At 47.0% G+C, this 23,901-nt stretch overlaps 2 protein-coding genes across 7 annotated transcripts in view; both read right to left on the reverse strand.

The window, feature by feature from the left end:
* Positions 1-23,901, reverse strand: part of LOC100053132 (granzyme B-like) — a 51,037-nt gene that overhangs the window by 21,802 nt on the left and 5,334 nt on the right. The window lies entirely within an intron of this gene.
* On the reverse strand, positions 10,233-19,001 carry LOC100146914 (granzyme H). 5 transcript variants are annotated; one of them, XM_070273526.1, is made up of 8 exons: positions 18,315-18,981; positions 18,044-18,241; positions 16,596-16,816; positions 13,513-14,034; positions 12,228-12,375; positions 11,566-11,701; positions 11,104-11,361; positions 10,233-10,457 (listed from the first exon to the last, which is right to left on the reverse strand). In XM_070273526.1, the coding sequence occupies exons 4-7, from the start codon at positions 13,565-13,567 to the stop codon at positions 11,185-11,187; spliced, it is 516 nt and encodes a 171-aa protein (XP_070129627.1). In that variant the 5' UTR covers positions 13,568-14,034; positions 16,596-16,816; positions 18,044-18,241; positions 18,315-18,981; the 3' UTR covers positions 10,233-10,457; positions 11,104-11,184. The 5 variants fall into 5 exon arrangements, with proteins under 5 accessions (XP_070129627.1, XP_070129624.1, XP_070129621.1 ...); XM_070273523.1 differs by having other exon boundaries at positions 18,044-18,991; XM_070273520.1 differs by having other exon boundaries at positions 16,596-18,947.

A 23,901-nucleotide genomic window follows, 5' to 3' on the forward strand; every position in this document is an offset into this window, starting at 1 on the left:
AAAAGGGCCTGACTGTGACTATTGAGTACGCATTGCATATCTGCTTTAAAACATTTCCTATGGCAAGAACAAAGGCCCTTGAGATAAAGGTGCAACTTCCCCCCACATTGGCATTTCCTTAAGGATAAGAATCTTTCCTTAGGCTAGGAACTGATTGCTGCACTCACCTTTGGCTACCCAGCTCACCTGTGACCACCCAGTTCCAGAGAGCAGATCTGCCACCCTGCTGTGTTCACCAAGACAGTAGACCTACCTGCTGTTTCCATTAATCGCTGTGCTGACAGAGCAGTATCACGACTATTGTAAAAGGGACATTTCAATCACATGTGAAACATCCTGTATGGGTGTATATAACCACTCTGTGCACCCCACTTCTTTGGTACCCTTTCTTACTTTGGGAAGAAAGGCCCCCGGCTATGGTCCTCAGATTTCAGCTCAGAATAAACTCACCCAAATTTTCATTTATAGATTGGTTATGGATTATTTTCATCGACAGTTCAAAAAACTGAAATTATTGGGGTGATCATATATCCTCAGAAGTTAGGAATTAACACATGAATAAATTCAATGAAGCGGGAAAAGCAATAAAAAGTAGCAGAAGTTAATGAAACAGTAGGCCAACATACAACAGAGAGATTTAATAAAGCAAATATTAATGATTTGAAAAGGCTGATAAAATTGACAAGCCTCTGAAGAAACTAATCATGAAAAAAAGAAAGGAAGTGCGAATATTTAAGATCAGGAACTAAAAAGGGAATATTTTTACAAAGCTGCAGACAATTAAAAGATAAGGCAAGAATATTATGAAAAACTTTATGCTAACACATTTTAAATTTTAGACAAAATAGAAATATCACTGCCTAACACATTCTCGAGAAGGAATTGCCACATTAGGTAATACTGGAGTTATCAGAGAAATTGCATCAGCCATCAAATACTTTCCACATAGGGAACTGACCTAGACAGCTTCCCTGTTAATTTCTACCAAAATTCAAGGAAGGAAAGCTATTAATCTACAAATGCTTCCAGAAAAGAGAAAAAGAAGGAACGCTACCATCTTGTTTTATAAGGCTGGCATAACCTTGACACAAATAACAGGAAAAGAAAGAAAACGTGCAGGTCAACCTCATGCACGACTCATAGACAGAAAACACTAACAATATCAACTCTCAAAACTAGTCCAACAATACGCAAAAAGCTTAAAGCATCACAGGCAAGTTAAGTTTACACTAAGAGTGCAGATGTCACTTAAACTTAGAAAGATCGACTAATGCAATTTCCCACTCAAACAGATATAAGAGAAAAATCATATCGTTATCTCAATCGGCAGAAAGGCATTTGATGAAAAACAACATCCACTCATGATAAAGATAACCTTTTATCACATCAAAACAGAAAGAAATTTGCTTAATCTAATAAATGGTATCTGTAAAACCTACAGAAACTGTTTAACCAACCCCTCATCTAATAAGATAACCAAGGTTTCCATCCTTCCCGCAAGACTGTGAGAAAGCCCTTCCCTCTCGGCTGCTTTGCACACAGTGTGCCATCCTGGTGTTCGCCCAGCTCTTTCCCTTGGGCAGGCTTGAGTCTGGAAATGACCCCAAGTGGGATCCTCTCAGGAAGTGTATGGAGATTCAGGGGGGAGATTATGAAGAGTTGATCCGAGGGAGGGAGCAGGGCTGGGCTGCAAAGGGGAGGGTTTGCAGCCCTGCTGGCTCTTTTTCTACCTTTAATGCCCCTTCCCTGGGCCTGATGCTCTGACTCTCATGCTGTTCCTGTATTTGGGGCCCTGGGTTCCCTTGTTCAGGGAAGATCATCAGGGCACAGAGGCCGAGCTCCTCTCCTGCCCTGAGAGGGCACACCTGCAAATGACGCTAAGTACTGGGTCTGGGAGAGAGAGAGGTCATTGTGATGGTTGCTCACTGAGCTGGATGGAGAAAAAGCTTTGGCTTCTCCAGGTTTTGGGCAACAAGAGTCAAAAATTGACGGATACAGTGTTGGGGTAGCAGTTTGAGCTCAAGGGATCTGTTCATTTTCAAGAAAAACTGAGAAGGGAGAACTGATATTCCCAGTTATTCTGGGATATTGTTCCCTGTGGATAACCCCCTTTAGGCCCTCTCCCTCGGAAGAGTTTGTTCCTTAGTCCTTACTGGCCAGGACCAGACTCTCTCAGTCATCTCTCACTTACTGATAAAGCCCCTTTTCCTTTCATGACTAAACCAGCTGTGCCCACTTTCTCTCTCTCTCTCTCACTCTCTCTCTCTCCCCTTTCTTACTCTTCTTGATGCCCCATCTTTACCAGTTGCCCCTCCAGTTTTGGTCTGAATAAAAGAGTAAGTCCCATGAGGCATGAAACTTGGTTCCCTGAGGGACAACTGAGGAGCCAGATCATATCAGCCAGCCAGCTACAACCTCATCCCAATGTCCATCATGCCACAGATGAAAGACAGCAAATGCCAAAACATTTACACTGCTGAAAGCCCACTAATTTCTGGATTTCACACTTCCAAATCCTATACAAGATTTGCTCTTGCTTGGTTCAGAGACACTGTTCTTCACAAATGCAGCTCTGTCTTAGCAAGCACTCCATTCAGATTTGTTTCAGACATTGAATGCTCTTCTCTTCCTGTGACACACCTTGCAATTGTTCTGAGAACTTCCATTGTGTTGACTAAGCTTGCTGAGAAACTTGCCTTTTTTTCTTAGCAGCTTGCTGTGAAGTAGTGGCCAACTGTCATAATGTCACATATCTCATTGCATTGCATCTTTCCTTGACCTAATCCTTTTTCCTCACAATCGTTGTCAGCCTTGCACCTCCCAAATAAATTGTTCCCACATAATCTTTGCTTCAGGCTCTGCTTTCTATAGGAGTTACAACAGAACAAAGTGGGAAAGTACCATTTTTGTCATTTCTTCCTTGTATCTCAGGCTGGAAGTTCAAGTTCAGAAGGAGCCTTCTCACAGATAACAAGGAAAATAATCCTCCTGGGTATCCTTCCATTACACTGTTTTCTCCACATGGGATTCCTTTCTGGCAGTCTTGGGATATTTCTCCCCTCTGTTTAACCATAGTTTATGATGGAAGGTGTTTTCCTATTGCTTTTACAAGGAGTTTCTGGGAAATGAACCAGAAATTTCACCTAAGTGCTTTCTATTTAGGTAGAGTAAAGCCAGCATGGCAGCCTTACAAAGAGCAATCTGAGATTCTCAGCCTCACTGAGGGAAGGAAGCATTACTTGGGCCTTCTAAAGGCAAAGCATCCATGGGGAAAATGAGACATCTATATTAGCAAATACTTTAGTAACAAGAGAAGAGTGGGGCTCAGTCGTACAAAGTCACCAGACAAAACTATTGGCCTCAAAAGGAAGCCCCTTTGTGTGTGAGAGTTGGGGGCATTGAGATGAGATTCCTTGCTTCTGATGGAAAGCCAAAGCCATCAGTGATCAGATAACGGTGGCGCGTTGTGGTCAGGTTTTAGTGTGGACAGCTCCCCTTTGTTCCCGTTGGAGTCAAGGGAGGCTTGATGCCCGGAGACCAGAATCACCTGAAGGCTCGCTCACACATGCCCAGTGCTTGGTGATGGCTGTCCGCTTGGCGTGTCCCTTCCTCTCCACAGGGCCTCTCAAGTAGTCTCTGTGCATGGGATTGTTGAGTCTTCCTCGCAACGTGATGCTTGGCTTCCCCAGAGTGAGCGTCTCCCAAAGGCGAGCCAGGCAGAAGCTGTGTTCTTTTTGTTTCCTAGACTTTGAAGTCATAATGCATCCATTCTACCCTATTTCACTGCTTGGGGCAATCAAAAGGCACCCCTGGCCCCAATTAAATAGGAAAGGGCACAGACCCCGCCTGTGAAGGGAGGAGGTTTGCAGTCCTGTAAGGAGAACCTGTGGGATGGGAGATACACAGAGGCCATCCCAGCAAAGCACAATCTGTCACGCTGCTCTAGGTGCCTGTAGAGTTGGTCAGAGGCTCTGATCTGTCTAAGCCCAGGTCACAGCCTTTGATTGGCTGGAGTCTGCTTTCTCCAAAGCCTGGGTCCTGACAATGGAAGAGTGCTGATTCTCCCCAAAGTTATTCTCCTCAATGACTTACTGATACCACGTGAAATGGGAACAGATGCCAGGGAGTCAATGCAGTATTCTCACACCACTGCCCAGAGAACGACATTTCTGATAGCTTGGTACCATTTTCTAAACGAGTTCTCTTGATCATCTCCCCATGATGGAAAAAGAGGAGTGAGTCACGGGATTGTAAATGTTCTAAACATGTTGTCCCAATTCTCTTAAAAAGCAATAGAACCTTAGTTAAAGAAACAAGCACAATGTCAATGGTGAGTCTGGCAGGGGAGCCACAGTGAACCAGAGTGAGGTGTCCAAGTGGTGCCTGTGTGGGGTGGGGAAGGTGCTCATGCCAGGCCTCTCTCCTGTGTGGACACCCTCGTCACCTCACGTTGGCTCAGACACCCTGCACTGGGCAGCACAGCTTGGGGTGTCAGACTACCTGTGAGGTGAGGATGGCAGCCCAGTGCAGGGAATAGATGCCCAAGGGGTGAGCAGGGTGTTCACACTAGGGGCTGGCCTAGTAGGTGGTATTGGAGCTCAAGTGGGGAGACAGACAGGAGGGCAGGCTGGTGCCATTTGTCAGAGCAGGCTGATTAGGGTGAGGTGGGCTTCGGCATGAAGGGGCTGATGATGTGGAATGCCAGAGCCTACATGGAGGAAGGAGGGGACCCACATAGGGGACGATGGGGATGTGGGAGATTTGTTATATAAATCTCTGTGGGGATTAATCAAATAAGTAAACATATTAAGCGTAATGATATGAAGAATATCTTAGAAAGCTTCTTTCTTGAAAACAGACAGGCACTGACTCATGAACAGACAGAGAGACCAATCAAACAGAATAGAAAATCCAGAAACATTCCCAAGTACATATGGAAATGTAGTTTTTTATAAGGGGGCATTTCAAATCATTGGGGAAATGACAGGCATTTTAATACATGATACTGGATCAACTAGATAGTGATTTGCTAAGAGATGAAGTTGGAGTCACATTTCACACAAACCACCAGCAGAAACTCCAAACAGATAAGAGATTCCAATATAAAAAATAACATCATGCATGCATTAGAAATGAACATGGGTAAATTCCTTTATAAACAGAAAGGGGAAAGCCTTTCTAGCAATGACTCTAAATCCAGAAACATTAAAAGAAAAGATTGATAAATAAACTTCAATATATAAACAAAAAAACTTTTTTAATTTGTACGTCAAAAAGCACTTTAAGCAAAATCAAAAGACAGACAGAGACCTTAGAAAAAAAACTATTGCAACATATACCACAATTAAAGAGCTAATCCATCTAATATATAAAGAACTCTGAAAATTCAGAAGAAAAAGATCCAGAACCTGATAGAAGAATGAGCAAAAGACCAGATAGTTCACAGTAAAATATAGTTAAAACATAATGAAGTCTTAGCTCACTCAGATTAAGAGAAATGGAAATAAAATGTGGAAAAAAATGGAAATAAAAATTCTACCAAGACAGTCTATTTCATCTCATAAGTGACCAAAAATTCTAAAATTAAAGAGCACACTCCAGGGGCAAGGCTGTTTTCTTTGGATTGGTGTTGCAGGATATGTCTTTATTTTTTCTTCCATCATTTTACTCTCATCCTTTCCGTGTCTTTATATTTGAGTGTCTCCTCTAAACAGCACAAAATCGGTCTTGCATTTTTTATCCAGACTGACTATCTCTGCCCTTTAGTTGGAATGTTTAATCTGCTTACATTTAATGCAACCACTGATAGGGTTAGGTTGAAGAATATCATATTACTGTTTGATTTCTACTTGTGTGATTGATTTTTTGTTCCTTTCTCCTTCTTTTCCTGCCTTCTTTTGTTGTATCTCCTTTTGTCTTCTTTATCAGCTTCTGCTTAGACCCGTATATAATGTTTTAGTGGTTACACTAGGATTGCTATATGGCTCCTTCACATGCCACAGTCTACTTTGAATTGATGTTATACCACTTCATGTAAGAACACTGTAGTAATGTATTTCCATTTCTCCTCCCTCCCACCCTTTGAGTTATTTTTGTCATACATTTGGCTACTATATTCCATAAATCCTAAAGCATTTTTGCCTTAATAGTCATTCATCTTTGAAAGAAATTTATATAAAGTCTTTTATATTTGATCACATCTTACACGTTTATTTCTCTTTTGTCCTTCGTGCCTGCAATGGGGATCGTGTCCCTTCAGCCTGAGGAACTGCTTTTAGTCTTTCTTGCCCTGCAGGGCCGATGGCAACAAATTCTCGTACAATTGTTTTTCTGAAAATGTCTTTACTTTGCCTTCATTTTTAAATAAGATATTCACTGAGGATAGAATTCAGATATAGGTTGCCTTTACCTTTCAACTATTTTGAAATATCATCCCAGTGTCTTCTGACTTGCGTCGTTTCTGATGAGAGCTCATTGTTACTCTTACTGGTGTTTCTCTTAAAGTAAGGTATATGGTTTTCCTGTCTGTCTACTTTCAGCACTTTGTCTTTATCTTTGATTTTTTTTTCCTGAAGAAGATCAGTCCTGAGCCAACATCTGTGCCAGTCTCTTCCATTTTATATTTGTGGGACACCTGCCATAGCACGGCTTCATAAATGATGTGTAGGTCCATGCCTGGGATCCAAACCTGCGAACCCTGGGCCACCAAAAGAGAGTGCATGAACTTAACTGTTGCACCAGTGGGTGGGCCCCTATCTTTGGTTTTTACCAGTTTGAGTATTATGTGCTTGCATGTGGATTCCTTTGCCCTCCCCGAGGTTCACTGAGCTTCCTGAGTCTGTGGATGAGGAATGTCGTCTAGCAATAGGCCTATGATGAAAAGGAACGAGTTGGTGCACTTCTTTTATGGCAAAGTGTGTTTGTTGGACAAAAGCAGTGTTGTGTGAGATACCAAGACAGGAAATCAACCCTGTGAGTTCTATAAGTCCACAACGGGGGAACCAGCAGAAGCACGGTGGTGGGCAGGAAGGCAGAGCCATCCCGAGACATGATCCCAAAAGAAATTAGCAAGGTCTCACTTTCCTTTGGGCCTCTCCCCCCCAGGAGCTGGCCTGGCAGTTCTCTCCCTGCCGTCCTGGGACCCAGCTCTGGGTGGGTTTGGGTGAGTAGAGGCATTTCCTTGAGGTCATTCCAGAGATATTTTATTGATTTCTATTTAAATTTTCATTACAGAGGTACTTGAGGAACAGAAGGATTGTTTCCTCAAAGGCAGGGGTCGGGCAGGGGACACTTCCACAGGCAAAGGAGATTTGAAGGAATCAGCATGATTAGGGTGCTTACCACTACCATTCAAATGTGCCCCTGAGCAGACCTCAGCTCACCAAGCGAGGTGCTGGAATCCTTGTCACAGAATGGCTGCACAGCAGCCCAGAGGTTTTCTCTCCAGGGAGGAGTCTGAGCAGAAGCTCAGCTCTTGTTCAGGGATGCCAGGAAGTCATCACGGGGGGCGGTTAGACAATACGACAGGCCTTTTGCTGCTCTGGCTGTCAGGGTGCCTGGGCTCAGGTCAAGCTCTGTTGTAACTCTGTGGTGCCTTCCCTCGGCCATTGCCCGCTCCTGGGACTGTATCTCTCCCTCATCTCTCACAGGAGGAAGACCTGCAGCAGGGTCCTCAAAGTCGTATGAAAACCACAGAACCATTTCCTCAAAGTACATGTTACAGTGAAACTAAATATGCGTGTGGCTGGGCAACTTTTTAGATATCTTTATTTGTTTTCAGCATTTTCTTTTTTGTTTATTTCCACCAAGGAGCCAGGTTCTCAGTATCTCTTAGAAGCAGAGATATTTTTTCGGCTCCAGATCAGAAGCTGTGTGTCCTCACTGCTCTGCCCTCATGAAAGTGCCTGCAGTCATGAAGAGATTGTGTTGCTGCCTGCTTTGCACACAACAAGGTGGGAAAGGCCATGCCTGTGAGGATTACATGATCCTAGAGTATGTGCCCCTTTGGTGAGAGGGTAGTGCTGTGTGTGTTTGGAGCAGGAGCTCAGAGCTGAAACATATGCTCAGCTCCCAGGTTGTGCCCCATATGAGCGGCAAGCCCTTGGAGAGATGGCTGCTGAGAGTGTTTCCTGAGCTGAGCCCAACTCAGGGAGAGCCTCATTCAGCAAAGGAGCCTGTACCCTACGTGTGGGCTCCAAGCCAAAAACCTCCTCAAGTCGAAAAATCTGGGTGGTCTGGAAACTATGGATGCAGCAGTGACCATAGTGGCCCCAAGAGGAGAGGCCCTTCTCCTCTTTTTCCAGACCTTGTGAACCTCCCTGATTCTGGTTTGATTCTGAGCAGGCAGGAGGTCCAGGAACCACAGGGATCAGATTTCCGGCCAGTCCAGTTGGATGGGTGTTTAAAGGCTGACTCTAGTTGCCTGCAAGAAAATATGTAATACAGTTTTTCCTACCATCTGAATCTCATGAATGTCATCTTATCAGTACAATGACATTCCTATCTGCTACTATTCTTTTTTTAAGATTGGCACCTGAGCAAACATCTGTCACTAATCATGTTTTTTTTCTTCTTCTTCTTTCCCTCGAAGCCCCCCTGTACCTAGTTGTATATTATAGTTGTGGTCTGTCTGGTTGTGCTATGTGGGATGCCACCTCAGCATGGCCTAATGAGCAGTGCTATGTCTGCACCCACAAGGCGCACAGGCAAAACCCTGTGCTGGGGAAGCTGAGCCTGCAAACTTAACCATTTGGCCCTGGGGCCAGCCCTCCTACCTCCCACTTTAAAGGGAAAGAAATGTAAGGCTGCCCTCAATGCCCTTCTCCCTCCCATCGCGCTGCCCTCTCCTCTAGGTGAAGACGAGGCTCCAGTGGACAGAGTGAGGTGACTTCACCCCTAGAAACTAAAGGACTGCTGTCATTTCCAAATCCCACACCTGCTGTTCTAGAGTCACACGTGCTCACGCTCACACGGACTGTGACCAGCAATACAAACAGAAGGCAAGTACTTTATTCCTGTGGATTTCCCACGAGATCTAGGCCATGTGCACTCATGTGAGGAGGGAGAAAGGGTTACATGATTTGGGTGAAACACTCTGTCACTGTCACCCAGGTTCAGATGACAGAGTCTGTATTAGGTCCACTGTGGATCCCAGTGCTGGGCCCTTAGGAGCTCACTCAATGTGTGTTTGTTTGTTGATGGAAAAGTTGTACTTTACAATCCTACTGCAGACAGGGCTAACTGCAAAAGGCTGAGACAGACTAGGTGGCCAGTGAGGAGTCTTAGCCTAGAGGCCAGCAGTGAGTAAGAGGGACAGGTTGAAAGGGACTCAGGCTATTGAGTCACCAGGTGACCAATGCACTCTGACCACTTCGGGGGACACTGGGCTGGATGTGAGGAGTTGAGCTGGCCTTGCTAGGTGAGAGATGGGGCAGGGGTTTTGGAGAGACAGCCTGCCTGCTGTGTCTTCCATGGACCACACCTGTTGCCAGCACAGGCCTGGTCTCTTTTGCCCTTTTCCAACAGGGCATGAGCTGGGCTGGCATCTCAGGGGAGAAACCCTGATGGAACCACAGGGTGCTCTGGGTGTCTTAGGCAGGAGGGCTAGAAGGAAGGGGCCAACTCAGATCAGGCTTGTCTGGAGGGGACAGGAGTTGGCGGACTCTGAGAACTCTCCGTGGAAAGCAGGGATGGAGAAGGGACAGCCAGGAGACTGGAGGCCAAGCTGGACCCCAAGATTACAGGAGGGCAGGGAGGAAACTCAGGCTGGGTGAGATCGAGGAGCTTCTCCAGAGACCCACCCTGACTCTGCATCAGCTCCCTGGCTGTGGGGGACAAAGCTCCTACTCAGGCAGCCTCTCCTCTCCCCGTTGTGGGTGCCTAAGCAATTGAGCTTCAGCCCCAGGCTTGCCGGCTTGGTGTCCGGGACCCATGATGTCATCCCCCTTCCTCTCTGCTGTATAACACAGGGAAGTAGGTAAGAAGTTCACCCTGAGCCCACGACCAGAGAGGTTCATGTTTTCTCCTGATGGTGCTCAGCTGCAGCCCTGGCAGAAGGGCAGATCCAGAGAAAGGTGTGGGTCAGAAGGAGCTGGGGAACAGCTTTGCTTGAGGTTTGGGGGAGGTGGTTGTGGGAGGAGGAAGCAGGAAACAGCAGATTTGTGTCACTGGCCTTCTAAGCACAGAATAGGTGCCTGTGAATGAGGGTCAGTGAATAAACAAGAAACCAGCCCTTCCTGCTCAGCTCAGAGACATTTATTTAGTTTCTGGGTGTTTCTGGATCAGCTCCAGAGAAGATTGGCTGGTTCCCAGATTTAGAGCTTTTTCATGGTTTCCTTTATCCAGGGCAGGAAACTCGAGACTTTCGTGAAGGCCTGTGGAGGAGTCCCGTCTCTTCGTCCATAGGAGACAAGGCCTTGGATCACGTTCTCACACACAAGAGGGCCCCCGGAGTCCCCCTGTAGAGAGAAAGCAGGGAGGACTGAGCCTCTGCTTCGCGGCTCCTGCCCACCTGCATCCTAAATGCCCTCTCAGTGAAGGCCGCCTGGGTTGCCTCCATGTGGGAGATCAGAGAGCAGGGCAGGTCCCTGTGGGTCCCTCAGCTGCCCAGTCCTGATCCTGGACATTGTCCCAGCTTCATTTCACTCAGGGGGTGGCTCCCTCTCCTCCCCCAGGTCCCAGATCCTCTCCCCATGAGGGCGCTGTGGGACTCTGCTTCCGTCTACCGTTTAAGGACATGGAAGCAGGCAGGTGAGGCTGACACTCAGCATGGAGGGTGAGCCATTTAACCAAGATGGGAGCCAGCTCTGAGGAGCCACCTGGTTTGACTGCTGCACACCCAGGGAGCAGTTTTCTAACACCTGTGCCCGGCGTGGGGCAGAGTGTTGCAAATTCACCTTCCGGATGGAACATCATGTCTGGGTGCATCTCAGGCCCCTGGTAGGTTCCCAGAAGGCCTGTGACTCCCCACTCTGGCTGCTCCCCTCTTCTCTTCCCAGGGGAAAGATCAGAGTCTAGGGGGTGAAGGAGTCCCTATTGCCTGGGTCTCCAGATCCCGAAACACCCCTCTCCCCAAAGCTGACCTAGGCAGATTCCCTGTCTCACCTTAAAGGAAGACTTCTCTTCCTTTGGGTCCCCCACGCACAACTGCGTGTTACTGTTGTAATTGCGTAAGTAGGATTCGCACTACCGGTCCTGCTGCACGGTCAGCTCCACCTCCTGCAGAGTGTTTGACACTCTGCCATTTGGGGTGACTCTCCCCCAGCCGGCCACACTGCACAGCTCTCCGGGCCTCACCTGGGCTGTGCCCCAGGGCAGGCTGAGGGTCCTCACAGCTGCAGTCAGCTTGGCTTCTCTCTCCAGCTAATGAGAAGAGTCAAGAAAGTCCAGCTCAGCCACTGGCCTCCTGGGCCCGGACAGTGCGATGGGGCTGCACTGACTTCCCTCTCTCCTGAGCCACCGGGAATAGTCAGGCAGACAGGATAGGAAGCAGGGAAAGGACAGGTACCATGGGAGGGGAAGCAATCTGGACCCAGGACAGCAAGAGCAGCAGGGAGGTTCCCTTACCTTTAGTAACATGATGTCATTGGAGAACTCCTTACGTTTATAGTCTGGGTGGCGGATGGCTTGTCTCACAGTGATGACTTGCTGGGTCTTCTCCTGCTTCCGGATGTTGTGGGCTCCAAGAATGACATTGATTAATCTGTGTAGAAAGTAGAGTGAGGTGGTGGGGTGCATGGAATCAAAAGAGATCGAACCCTGGAGCCAGAAAGGGAGGGTGACAGGCTGTAGGGCAGGGCTGCAGTCAGTGGAAATCGAAACAAGTGGAGGACTGGGCACTGAGTGACTGTGTCCCCTGTGCTTCTCAATGACATTGAGGGTACGTTTCCTGGATGCTTTCTCTAGCCCTCGAGTAATATTGGGAAAATACTCTGAGTTTACATTTTGAACCTAATGCATGCTTTTATCCGGCACAGCTGCTTCATGTGGCCAGTGTGGCCTCTCTTCTCAACTCAGCCACTTGCTCTCACTTCAGACCCTCTGACCCCAAAGCTTACCTCTCCTATTTCTCACTTTCCATCACCCAGCCTTGCTCTCAGATCGCTCCTCTCAAGACCTGTCATGGCCCTGAGTTACCGGTATCCAGGAGAGCTCCCCTGGGCTGCAGCCCCTGGGCAGAGGTCCCTGTAGGGGGTCTCAGGAGGTGTCAGTTGTCTGCAGCCCCTCACCTTCCCCGGCAGTGAGCAGCAGTCAGAACAAAGTCCTCTTGCACGAGGACACCGCCACACCTCTTCATTTTGTTCCCCCGCAGAAACTGAACAAACACCATGTAGGGGCGGGAGTGGGGCTTGGCCTCCTGTCCTCCGATGATGTCCTCTGAAAGAAAAGACTCGAAGATGGGCTTTCTGGGAGCGGGTGTGGTCAGGAGGGAAGTCTCTGGAAGGTGGTGATTGAGGGTGGGGTCTATAGTGACCTGCTGCCACCAGGGAGAGTCCTCCCAGGTTCTCCTAGTAGGAGAATAACCTTTTCTGAATGTGAAGCCACAGAACCTCCTGTTAGAAAAGGGAGGACAGTGCTTGTTGTCCCTGTCCTACTTCAGTCCATGCTTGGAGGAGATCAGAGCTGTCTTCATGATGGTGGAGCCCAGCGGATCGTGGACAGGGTTCTGCTACGCCTTCTGTCTCAGTGAGTCTCCCAAGCCTGCTGAGCCTCTGCTAATGTCTCAACTGGTGCCCGTTTCTAATAATCTGTCCGTGAGCTTATGGTGCTGGATTTTCTACGATCCTCATGTCTGAGGGTCTAACCCATCCTAGGATCTCAGTAAACCTTTTGTGGCTGCATGAATAAATGTCCTTCACTTAGCTTTCTGCTGAGGTTTGGTGGGAATCGTGCTGGTGAGATTGAAGGCCATTGGCCTGGAGAGGGGACACTGTGTGGAGCAGCCAAAGGTCTGAGACAGCAGGGGGAGGTGGGGCTGAAAATGTGCTGCCCAGGACCGCAGCAGAGCCATGGCAATGGGGCGCCCTGCATGCAGTGATCCAGCGGCTTCAGAGATCAGCTGCTCCCTGGGCTTCTCTCCTTGGCGGGGGTGAGGGGGTGAAGTTTCCAGGAAATGAAACTGAATCTTAAGCTGGGTCCAGGACAACTCTCATTACCACACCCGATTTTTCTGAGCTGCCCTTTCTTGGGTTGGAGTGAAGGATTTTAACTACTTGTCATTTGTAGCTTCCCATCCTCTGCCAAATGCCTTTCTATGAACAACCCACTTCCCAGGTGATAAGCGAGAGGCTTACACACTAAACCTTCTAGTGAACAGCCTTCCTTCCTGCCATCCTTTTTGAGTGTCCATGCAGCATCAGACTTGTTAGTGTAGGTTTGGGCTAGAGGCTGGCATCTAAAAGGTTCTTGGGTTCCAACCGAAGAAAATCCCTGACTATACTGGGCAGAAGGCTGAGGAGTCCAGAGGGTTTTGTGAGATGGGCTGGGGTTTCTGGAATGGGGATGGTCACTCACCTGTCCCAGCCTCAGGAGGCAGAAGAAACACTAACAAAAGCAGGAGTGGCTGCATCTTCCCTGAAGGTCTGCCGAAGTCACAGCTGCTGGTGTTACTTCTTTCCAGACACACAGTCCGCAAGGGCAAGGCAGGAGTGGTGGCTCAAGACCTCACAGACCTCCTACACCGGTGCTCTTCTGGTTTTCGTGTGTCATCTGCAAGGTGGTTTGTTGAAGTTCTCTGGCTTGGGGTAGGTGACAGTAGCATTGTCACCAACCACACTTGCACTCCCAGTGCTGAGTCACAAGGTGAAATCAAGAAGAAAGAACAAGAATGTGAAGCCTGTGCTGCAGCCAGCAGAGGAGCTGGACCCCAGAAGCCCCTCGGTGACTGAATCTAGATTGTCTCCATTTCTCAGCTCTTGGCTCTTTTTCCATACTGATGAATTCATGAATAGCTATTTAGGAAGCTTGCTCCAAGGAAATGAGTCAGATGTCTCCTGCCCTTGAGAAGATGGCGATCACCTTGAGTAGACTGAGAATCTGTGGTTAGAGAGTAGGACAGTAGGGGCTGTGGTGGGGGTCTGCTTGGTGGTGGGAGATAGTCTGGACCTGCCTGAGGGGCATGTAGAGCTGGACACACACAGACCCCCCGAGAGAGGTAACATCACTGCCTCTCTGCCCACAAGTCCAGCCTTGTATTTTGGAATATTTAGAATCCCCTCTTTAAATGTAAATATTCTGTGACAAAGAGAGCTTCCTTTATCCCACAGTCTTGAATAAAATCCTGGACTTGATATTCATGGGACCAAAACAAACCATCATTGAGTCCATCAGAATTGAATGCCTAAATGGTTTATTCTTGAGTCATTGAGCACCCCTGGACCTGAACGGGGGATTGTTCCTCCCCAATCAGAGTATCTATTTTCTGAGAAGGGAGTTGCCCTTGAGAAATTCTGGTTACTGGTGACAGATGATGGGGAAATGGATGCCGATCAACCTAATAATTACTATCCATTAAGTACTCTCTGTCCCGGGTCCAGTGAATCATGGCTCTGATGTGCCTGGGCCTAACAGAAGTATTTGCCAACAGGTTATCCCAACATCCTCTCCAGAATGATGACAGATGAGGGAGTATTGGAAAAGAAGAGATTATGAATTCTAAACAGCCCAATGCCAATTCTGTTAAAGCAATGGAAGGTTATGAAGGCACAGAAAAAGAGGGGATGCCAACGTGCTTAAGCACTAATGATGATGATCTCGGAGTGGTGAAATTCTCGGGAATTTTAACCTTCTTATTTGTCTGTTCTTCCTTTAACTGTCTTTCTACTATGAACATGTGTTACTTTTCTAGCCAGTAAACTTTTTCCTATAGTTGAAGCACACTCATCAATGGCAAACGTTGAGGAGACTACTTCTTTCTAGTCCAGCCTTCTCTAATGTGGATATTTTAAAAATGAGTTTACTTTTCTCAATCCATTCTTATAGACAAGATTTAGAGATTGTTGACAAATTTATTCAATCTAATATAGGCTAGAGGACATGTTGGTGAATAAAGAAAGAATTAATGATTTCCACTCTAAAGATGGAAGTTTAGTGAGTCCCTGGCAGCCTCCCCTCCATCCTCCTCTACCCAGTGCATTTCTGGCTTCTGGCCCAGAGAAGATGGATGGATCAATCCTGGACGCAGTTTTCCCCAGGGTAGAGAGCTCGAGGTCCTGGTGTGGACAGGTGGAGGTTTCCCCTTCTTTTTTCCAAAAGAGACAATGTCCTGAGCTACCTTGTTTCTCACAAAGGAGCCACTGGGCTCCCACTGTGGGCAGGGGAGGAGGGGCTGGGCTGGGCCTTCTCCTGCTCCTCCCCTCCCTTATGCCCTGAGGTTAAGTGGTCTCTATTTGGGGACTGGGAGTGAGATGTGGGCCAGGAAAGCCTTTGTGCCCCTCTTTGCTTCTGGAGCCCCAGCCTGGCGCTGACAATTCCCTTCTTCTCCTCCTCCAGGTAGACTTTGCCTATAAGCGGCTGTGTGACAGGCTCCTATCCCTGCAGGGTGACAGGACACCAGACTGACTTGGTGACAAGGCTGAGTACATAAGGATATAGCTAGTTCCCTCTGTCTCAGATCTTCTCAAGCTTGGCTGTACCCCAGGCTGGGCGTGGATAGTGCTGGGGATCTCACCTTAAAAAGAGTCTTACTCTTTGTTGGGTCCCCCACACATATCTGGGTGACGGTGTTGTAATGGCCTTTGTAGTGAGAGATGCTTTGCTCATCCCTTTGGATATCAAGCTCTACCTCTCGCAGTTTTATTGCCGAGGGAGTCTTCCCACCAAGGCGCTCCCAGTCAGCCACACTGCACATCGTCCCTGGCTTTGCTAGCTCTCTCCCCCTGGGCAGCCTGAGGGGGCTCACAGAGGCAGTCAGGTTGGCCGTCCTCTTCAAGCTCAGGGCAGAGGAAAGGAATTCACAAAGCCTCCGGGGACTGTCATGGGGTTGCCTTCTCCACAGCCCTGAGACAAGTGTAGGGGTCATACCGAGAAGGAGGGACAGGAATGAGGTGGTGGGGCATGCAAAACCTCAGGATTAAAGTGTGCAAGAATCATTGGAGAATGTGCCCTACCCTTAGTGACACAATGTCCTTGGAGAAATTCTTAGGTTTGTAGTCTTAAGCTTGTAGTCTGGGTGGGGGATGGCTCCTCTCACAGGGATGACCTGCTGGGTCCTCTCCTGCTCCTGGATGTTGTGGAGCCTCAGGGAGAAGTGGGTTAAGCTGCACAGAGCAGAGTGGGACGTGCAGTCACAGGAGATGCACCCCAGGAGCCACGAAGGAGGCAGGACGGCTTGGGACACGGCAGGACTAGAGTGGGGAGGAATTACAGGGGTGAGGCCCTTGGGCTGAGCATCCCCGTGTCCTCTGCTTCTTGGCATTCCGTACTGAGTGGAGGCTCCTGATCAATGTCTGGGTGCTCAGTCAGATGCAGAGCTTGCCTGTGTTAAGCAAAACTGTGAATTTCTCCCCTGTGCACTCTGGGCTTCAGAGCATAACCTCAGCCTCCTCCCGATGCCGCCTTTGACCAGCCCGTCTCTTCCACCGGCCCCTTGCACTGACCTGTCCCTTTCTCCCCAAAGCTTGCCTGTCCTTTGAAGGGTTCTTCATTGTTACTAGGTGGTCCAGGTCTGCAGCCCCTGAGAAGGCAGTTCTCTGTGAAGTGTCGCCAGAAGGGTGGGGCCACATGCTTCTCCTCACCTTCCTCAGCAGCGAGTGGCTGCTGTCAGCACAAAGTCCTTACACACGAGGAAACTCTCACAGTTTTGTCTTTTCTCTGGAGTCTGGATCAGAAGAAATGCCAGATTCAGACAAGAATAAGTATTAGCCTCATAGCCTCGGATGATTTTCCCTGAAAGAAGAATTCTACTGTGCTTGCTGTGCTCATGCAGTCACAGGCTCGACCAGGGAGATGGGACAAAGGAGAGCAGGGTGGGAAGGACTTGGGGTGGCAGATAGTGGGGTCTGTAGTAGCCAGAAGCAACCAAGAAGGGGGCCCTGCAGGTTCCTGCGGTGGCAAACCTGGCTTGCCTAGTGACCCTCCAGACTCAAATTCTCTCTTTGACAAGGAGAAGAGCAGCCTTCGTCCTTAATTCCTGCTGTAGTCTCATATGTGGCAGACAGGAATGGTGTTTGGAACAAATGATGGAGGCCTGCTGAATCCTGGAAAATCCTTTCCCTGACGTTCTCTGGGTCCTCTCCCTGCTCTTCTTTTCCAGACCTCACTGGGCTGCTGGTCTGTAATATTCAGAACATGAGCTCAAGATGCTGGGCTGTGTTTGCTTTGCATCTGCTTGAGCCTGACAGGTCGTAGGTACCCAGTAAATGTCTTTTCTGCCCAAAGGAATGGCTCCCAGTTAGCCTCTGAGGAGGGTAGGTTGGGATAGTCCTGGTGGGGTTCTGAGCAGCAGGCAAGATGGAGCTGCTAAAGCTGCTGTGCCCATCGACTGAAAAATTACCAGAGAGACCTTGAGAGTGATCCAGCTGAACATCAGTGTTAAGGGAACTGGGATGCCACCAGCTCTGGGGTCAACTGAGTCCTTAGCTTCTTTCCTGGGTGGCATGAGAGTGACAAAGTTTGGAGAAGGGAGTGGATTTGGAGGATAGATTTTAGGTCACTGAGTTAGAAAGCTTGTGGGCCCTATTTTGATTTCAGAAGCCAGCCGCTTCCTTCAAGCTGCCCTTTCCTGGGGAATTAATTGTTTCTCATTCCCATCTTCCAGCCTCCTTCCAGAGGCCTTTGTAAAAGAACCCGCTTTCCAGATGACAAGGGTAGGGCCTGGGGAGGAACAGCACCCACTGGCCCTTGTGGGGAACAGCGTTCCGCCCTGCCATTCCTGCTGAGTTTTCATTATGCAGCAGCTTTGCTGGTGTTTGAGGGAGTTTGGACCTGGAGTTCAGAAAGTTCCTTGGATGGACCAGCACTAGGATGTGTCTGAGTGCAGCGTCTGAGCAGGGCTGAGCCAGTGCAGGATGATGCTGGGCCTCTGTTACTGGGGATAGTCACTCACCTGACTCTCCCCTGTGGGACAGAAGACACGCCACCAGGAGTGGCAGTGGCCACATGTCCCCAGGAAGGCTGCCCAGGTCACAGCTGCTGATGCTTCCTCCTTGTCATCTAACTCCAAGTGTCTCTTCAGTGTTGTGGCCTTTATCATATAAGATTCCCTCTGAATGCCTCACACTGCTGTCTGATCAAGTCCTCGGGCCTGAATGGAGCAAGAGCTTATCAGTCACCACACAAGCACTCGTACCTGTTGTCTCAGTGCTGACCATACTCACAGAAAGCAGGAACTGCTGGCTGATCTCAGGATGGTTGGGGATGTTGATCAACCAGTAGCAGGTCCCTGAGCCCCAGCAACCTGTGATGATAGATCCAACGCTATCTTCATTTCCTTGGCTCTCTTTGGACGTCATTATTGAGGATGATCATTATGGAAGCCCCTTTCTGGATGAGACTTGGGGGCATTGAGATGAGATTCCTTGCTTCTGATAGAAAGCCAAAGCCAGCAGTGATCAGATAATGCTGGTGTAAGCCATGGTTAGAGGCATTTACACATGGAGTGGGAGTATTGCTGAAGAGGGCTTGTTCCAGTTACTAAAGATTGAGTGGTTTAAAAGAACAAACCACACTGATTTTGCCCACAAATCTGCGTTTTGGTTAGGTTTTAGTGTGGACAGCTCCCCTTTGCACCCCCTGGAGTCAGGCGAGGCTTGAAGCCTGGAGGCCAGAATTTGAAACCTTCAGAAACTTGAAGGCTCGCTCACATGTGCCCAGTGGTTGGTGCTGGCTGTCTGCTCGGCACGTCCCTTCCTCTACATGAGAGCCTCTCAAGTAGTCTCTGTTCATGGGATTATCAAATCTTCCTCGCAACGTGATGCTTGGCTTCCCCAGATTGAGTGTCTCCCAAAGGCGAGCCAGGCAGAAGCTGTCTTCTTTTTATTTCTTAGACTTTGATGTCATAATGCATCCATTCTACCCTATTTCACTGCTTGGGGCAATCAAAAGGCATCCCTGGCCCCAGTTAAATAGGAAAGGGCATAGACCCTGCCTGTGAGTGGGAGGAGTGTTGCAGTCTTGTAAGAAGAGCCTGTGGGATGGGAGATATACAGAGGCTGTCCCAGCAAAGCATAATCTGTCATGCTACTCTAGGTGCCTGTAGAGTTGGTCAGAGGCTCTGATCTGTCTAAGCCCAGGTCACAGCCTTTGACTGGCTGGAGTCTGCTTTCTCCAAATCCTGGGTCCTGAGAATGGAAGAGTGTTGATTCTCCCCAAAGCTATCCTCCTTAATGAATTACTGATACCTCATGAAATGGGAACAGATGCCAGGGAGGCAAAGCAGTATTCTCACACCACTGCCCAGAGAAGGACATTTCTGATATCCTGGTACCATTCTCTAAATGAGTTATGTTGATTATCTCCCCATGATGGAAAAAGAGGGGTGAGTCATGGAATTGAAAATACTGTTGGTTCTAAACAGGTTGATCCCAATCCTCTTAAAAAGCAATAGAACCTTAGTTAAAGAAACAGAGCACAATCTCAGTGGTGACTGTGGCAGGAGAACCACAGTGGACCAGAGCGAGGTGTCCAAGTCTTGGCATTGTGGGGTGGAGAAGGTGCTCACGTCAGGCCTCTCTACTATGTGGACAGCCTCCTCACCTCACATTGGCTCAGACACCCTGCACTGGGCAGCACAGCTTGGGGTGTCAGACTACCTGTGAGGTGAGGATGGCAGCCCAGTGCAGGGAGTGGATGCTGAAGTGGGGTGAGCAGGGTGTTCACACTAGGGGCTGGCCTAGTAGGTGGTATTGAAGCTCAAGTGAGGAGACAGGGGCCTCTACATAGGGCAGGCTGTTGCAATTTGTCAGAGCAGGCTGATTAGGGTGAGGTGGGCTTTGGCACGAAGGGGCTGCTGATGTGAAGTGTCAGTGCCTGCATAGAGCAAGGAGGGGACCCACATAGGGGACGATGGGGATGTGGGAGATTTGTTATAGAAATCTGTGTGGATTAATCAAATTAGTAAACATAGTAGGGCAAATGATTAGATGTCTAAAGATTGGATGGTATTGATGGTATCAGTGTTAGTTTCCTGGGTTTGATGCCTGGATTGTGGTTATAGAAGAGTGTCCTTGTTTGTAGGAATCACACACTAAAGTATTTGGGAAGTGACAGAGAGCCCTGTCAGTGACTTTACTCTCTAATGGCTCAAGAAAACAAAAGTTCTTTGTATTGTACTTGCAGCTTCTCTGTAAGCTTGAGATTGTTTTTAAATTAGGATGAAATCCATAGCTTTCTCATATACAAACAACCATCAGTTTGAAGATATAACTGAAAAAAAAATCTGTTAGTAGCAACCAAAAAACCAGGATGCTAGGAAAAGCTTAACCCGAATTGTGAAAATTATGTTCGAGGAAAACTTTTAAATACTCCTAAAAACACAAAAATAGACCTGAGTTATAGAAAGCTAGGCTTAGTTCTCAGTTAGGACGGATCTAAGTCAAAAAGGTAGAATTTCTTCCCAAAGTAATATATACATTTAATGTGATTCCTATGAAAATATAAAATCTTTTTCCTAATGTTGCACAAGTTCTAGACATTTCTAAATTTACCTGGAAAATAAGCAAGGAAGATTAGCTAGGAAAATTGTGACAAAAAGAAAAAGGACTAGTAATGGAGAGGATTAACCTTGTCAGATATTAAAAACATCTTATAAAACTTCTTTCCTGCAGTGTGGCTCTGACTCATCAAAAGACAGAGACCAATCAGACAGAACAGAAAATCCAGAAACATTCCCAAGTACATATGGAAATGTAGTTTTTCATAAGGGGGCATTTCAGATCATTGGGGAAATGACGGACTTTTTAACAAATGATATTGGATCAAGTAGACAGTGATTTTCTAAGAGATGAAGTTGGAGTCACATTTCACGTATACCACCAGAATAAACTCCAAATAGATAAGAGATTCAAATATACAAAATAATACCATACATACACTAGAAATAAACATGGGTAAATTTCTTTATAAACTTAGAAAGGGCAAAGCCTTTCTAGCAATGACTCTAAATCTAGAAACATTGAAAGAAAAGATTGATAAATAAACTTTGATATATAAATAAAAACTTTTTTAATTTGTATGTCAAAAAGCAGTGTAAGCAAATGCAAAATACAGACAGCAAACTTGGAAAAAAACTAATGCAACATATACCAAATTAAAGAGCTAATCTACCTAATATATAAAGAAATCTGAAAATTCAAAAGAAAAAGACTAAGACCTGATAGAAGAATGGGCAAAAGACAAGACAGTTCACAGTAAAATATAATTAAAACATAATGAAGTCTTAGTTCACTCAGATTAAGAGAAATGGAAATAAAATATGGGAAAAAGTCGAATAATAATTCTATGAAGACACTCTATTTTATCTCATAGGTGGCCAAAAATTCTAAAATTAAAGAGCACACTCCATGTGCAAGGCTGTTTTCTTTGGATTGGTGTTGCAGGACATGTCTTTATTTTTTCTTCCATAATTTTACTCTCACCCTATCCACGTCTTTATATTTGAGTGTATCCTCTAAACAGCACAAAATTGGTCTTGCAGTTTTTATCCAGACTGACAATCTCTGCCCTTTAGTTGGAGTGTTTAATCTGCTTACATTTAATGCAACCACTGATAGGGTTAGGTTGAAGAATATCACATTGCTATTTGATTTCTATTTGTGTGATAAACTTTTTGTTCCTGTGTCCCGCTTTTCCTGCCTTCTTTTGTTGTATCTCTTTTTGTCTTCTTTATCGGCTTTTGGTTACATCTCTATATAGTATTTTAGTGTGTTTTGTAGGATTGCAATATGGCTCTTTCACACATCACAGTCTCCTTTGAATTAATGTTATACCACTTCATATAAGATAATTGCAATAAAATATTTCCATTTATCCTTCCTCCCACCCTTTGAGTTATTTTTGTCATACAATTTGCTACTATATTCCATAAATCCTAAAACATTTTTGCCTTAATAGTCATTAATCTTTGAAAGAAATGTATACAAAGTCTTTTATATTTCATCACATTTACACTTTTATTTCTCTTTTGTCCTTCCTGCCTACGATGGGGATCATTTCCCTTCAGCCTGAGTAACTGCTTTTAGTCTTTCTTGCAGTGCAGGTCCGGTGGCAACAAATTCTCATCACTTTGTTTTCCTGAAAATGTCTTTACTTTGCCTTCATTTTTCAACAATATGTTCAGACTTCCATCATTTCTGATGAGAGCTTATTGTTACTCTTATTGTTGTTTCTCTTAAAGCAATGTATATTGCTTTTCTCTCTGTCCACTTTCAGCCTTTTGTCTTCATCTTTGTTTTCTTTTTTTTCTGAAGAAGATTGGGCCTGACTTGACATCTGTGTCCATCCTTCTCCGTTTTTTGTCTGTGGGATGCCTGCCACAGCGTGGATTCATGAGTGGTGTGTAGGTCCACGCCTGGGATCCAAACCAGCAAACTCAGGGCCACCGAAGCGGAGTGCACAAACTGAACCACTGCACTGCTGGGCGGGTCCCTATCTTTGGTTTCTACCAGTTTGACTGTTATATGCTTACATGTGGATTCCTTTGCCCTCCCCGAGGTTCACTGAGCTTCCTGAATCTGTGGATGAGGAATGTTGTCTAGCAATAGGCCTATGATGAAAAGGAACCCGTTGGTGTACTTCTTTTATGGTGAAATGTGTTTGTCGGACAAAAGCAGTGCTGTGTGGGATAACAAGACAGGAAATCAACCCTGTGAGTTCTGTAAGTCCACAAAGCGGGAACCGGCAGAAGTACGGTGGTGGGCAGGAAGGCAGAGCCCTCCCAAGACACATTACCAAAAGAAATTAGCAATATCTCACATTCCTTTGGGCCTCTCTCCCCCAGGAGCTGGCCTGGCAGTTCTCTTCCTGCCATCCTGGGAGCCGGCTCTTCTTGTGGGTCTGGAGGAATGGAGGGTAGATGGGAGCAGGTTTGGTGAGTAGAGGCATTTCCTTGAGGTCATTCCAGAGACATTTTGTTTATTTTTATACATAAATTTTCATTACACAGTTTTTTGAGGAATAAAAGGATCATTTCCTCAAAGACAGGGGTGGGCAGAGGACACTTCCACAGACAAAGGAGATTTGAAGGAATCAGCATGATTAGGGTGATCACCCACCCCCATCCAAATGTGCCCCTGAGCAGACTTCAGCTCACCAAGCGAGGTGTTGGAATCCTTGTCACAGAATGGCTGCACAGCAGCCCAGAGGTTTCCTTTCCAGGGAGGGGTCTGAGCAGAAGCTCAGCTCTTGTTCAGGGATGCCAGGAAGTCATCACGGGGCAGGGGTTAGACAACATGTCAGGGCTCTTGCTGTCCTGGCTGTCAGGGCTCCTGGGCTCAGTCCAGGCTCTGTTCTAACTCTGTGGTGCCTTCAGTCGGCCACTGCCCCCTCCTGAGACTGTGTCCCCCCTCATCTCTCACAGGAGGAAGACGCACAGCAGGGTCCTCAAACTTGTATCCAAACCACAGAACCATTTCCTCAAAGTACATGTTACAGTGAAACTAAACATGCATGTGGCAGGGCAATCTTTCAGATATTGTTTTTGTTTTGTTTTAGACATTTTCCTTTTTGTCTTTTCCATAAAGGTGCCAGGTTCGTAGTATGTCTTAGACGCAGGGATATTTTTTCAGCTCCAGATCAGAAGCTGTGAGTCCTCACTGCTCAGCCCTTGTGAAAGTGCCCGCAGTCATGAAGAGATCGTGTTGTTGCCTGGTTTGTGCACAACAAGGAGGGAAGGGCAGTGCCTATGTGGGTTACATGATCCCAGAGTACGTACCCCTTGTGGTGAGAGGGTAGTTCTGTGTGTTTGGA

The sequence above is a fragment of the Equus caballus genome, chromosome 1 (genome assembly GCF_041296265.1).
Source record: "Equus caballus isolate H_3958 breed thoroughbred chromosome 1, TB-T2T, whole genome shotgun sequence".
Taxonomy (NCBI): Eukaryota; Metazoa; Chordata; class Mammalia; order Perissodactyla; family Equidae; genus Equus; species Equus caballus.

Coding starts and splice junctions, on each gene's coding strand:
- LOC100146914 (XM_070273519.1), bottom strand. CDS start 13,567: ATGCAGCCACTCCTGCTTTTGTTAGTGTTTCTTCTGCCTCCTGAGGCT. Junction 12,376..13,512: donor GCCTCCTGAGGCTGGGACAG/GTGAGTGACCAT, acceptor CTTTTCTTTCAG/AGGACATCATCGGAGGACAG. Junction 11,362..11,565: donor ATGACATCATGTTACTAAAG/GTAAGGGAACCT, acceptor TCTTCTCATTAG/CTGGAGAGAGAAGCCAAGCT.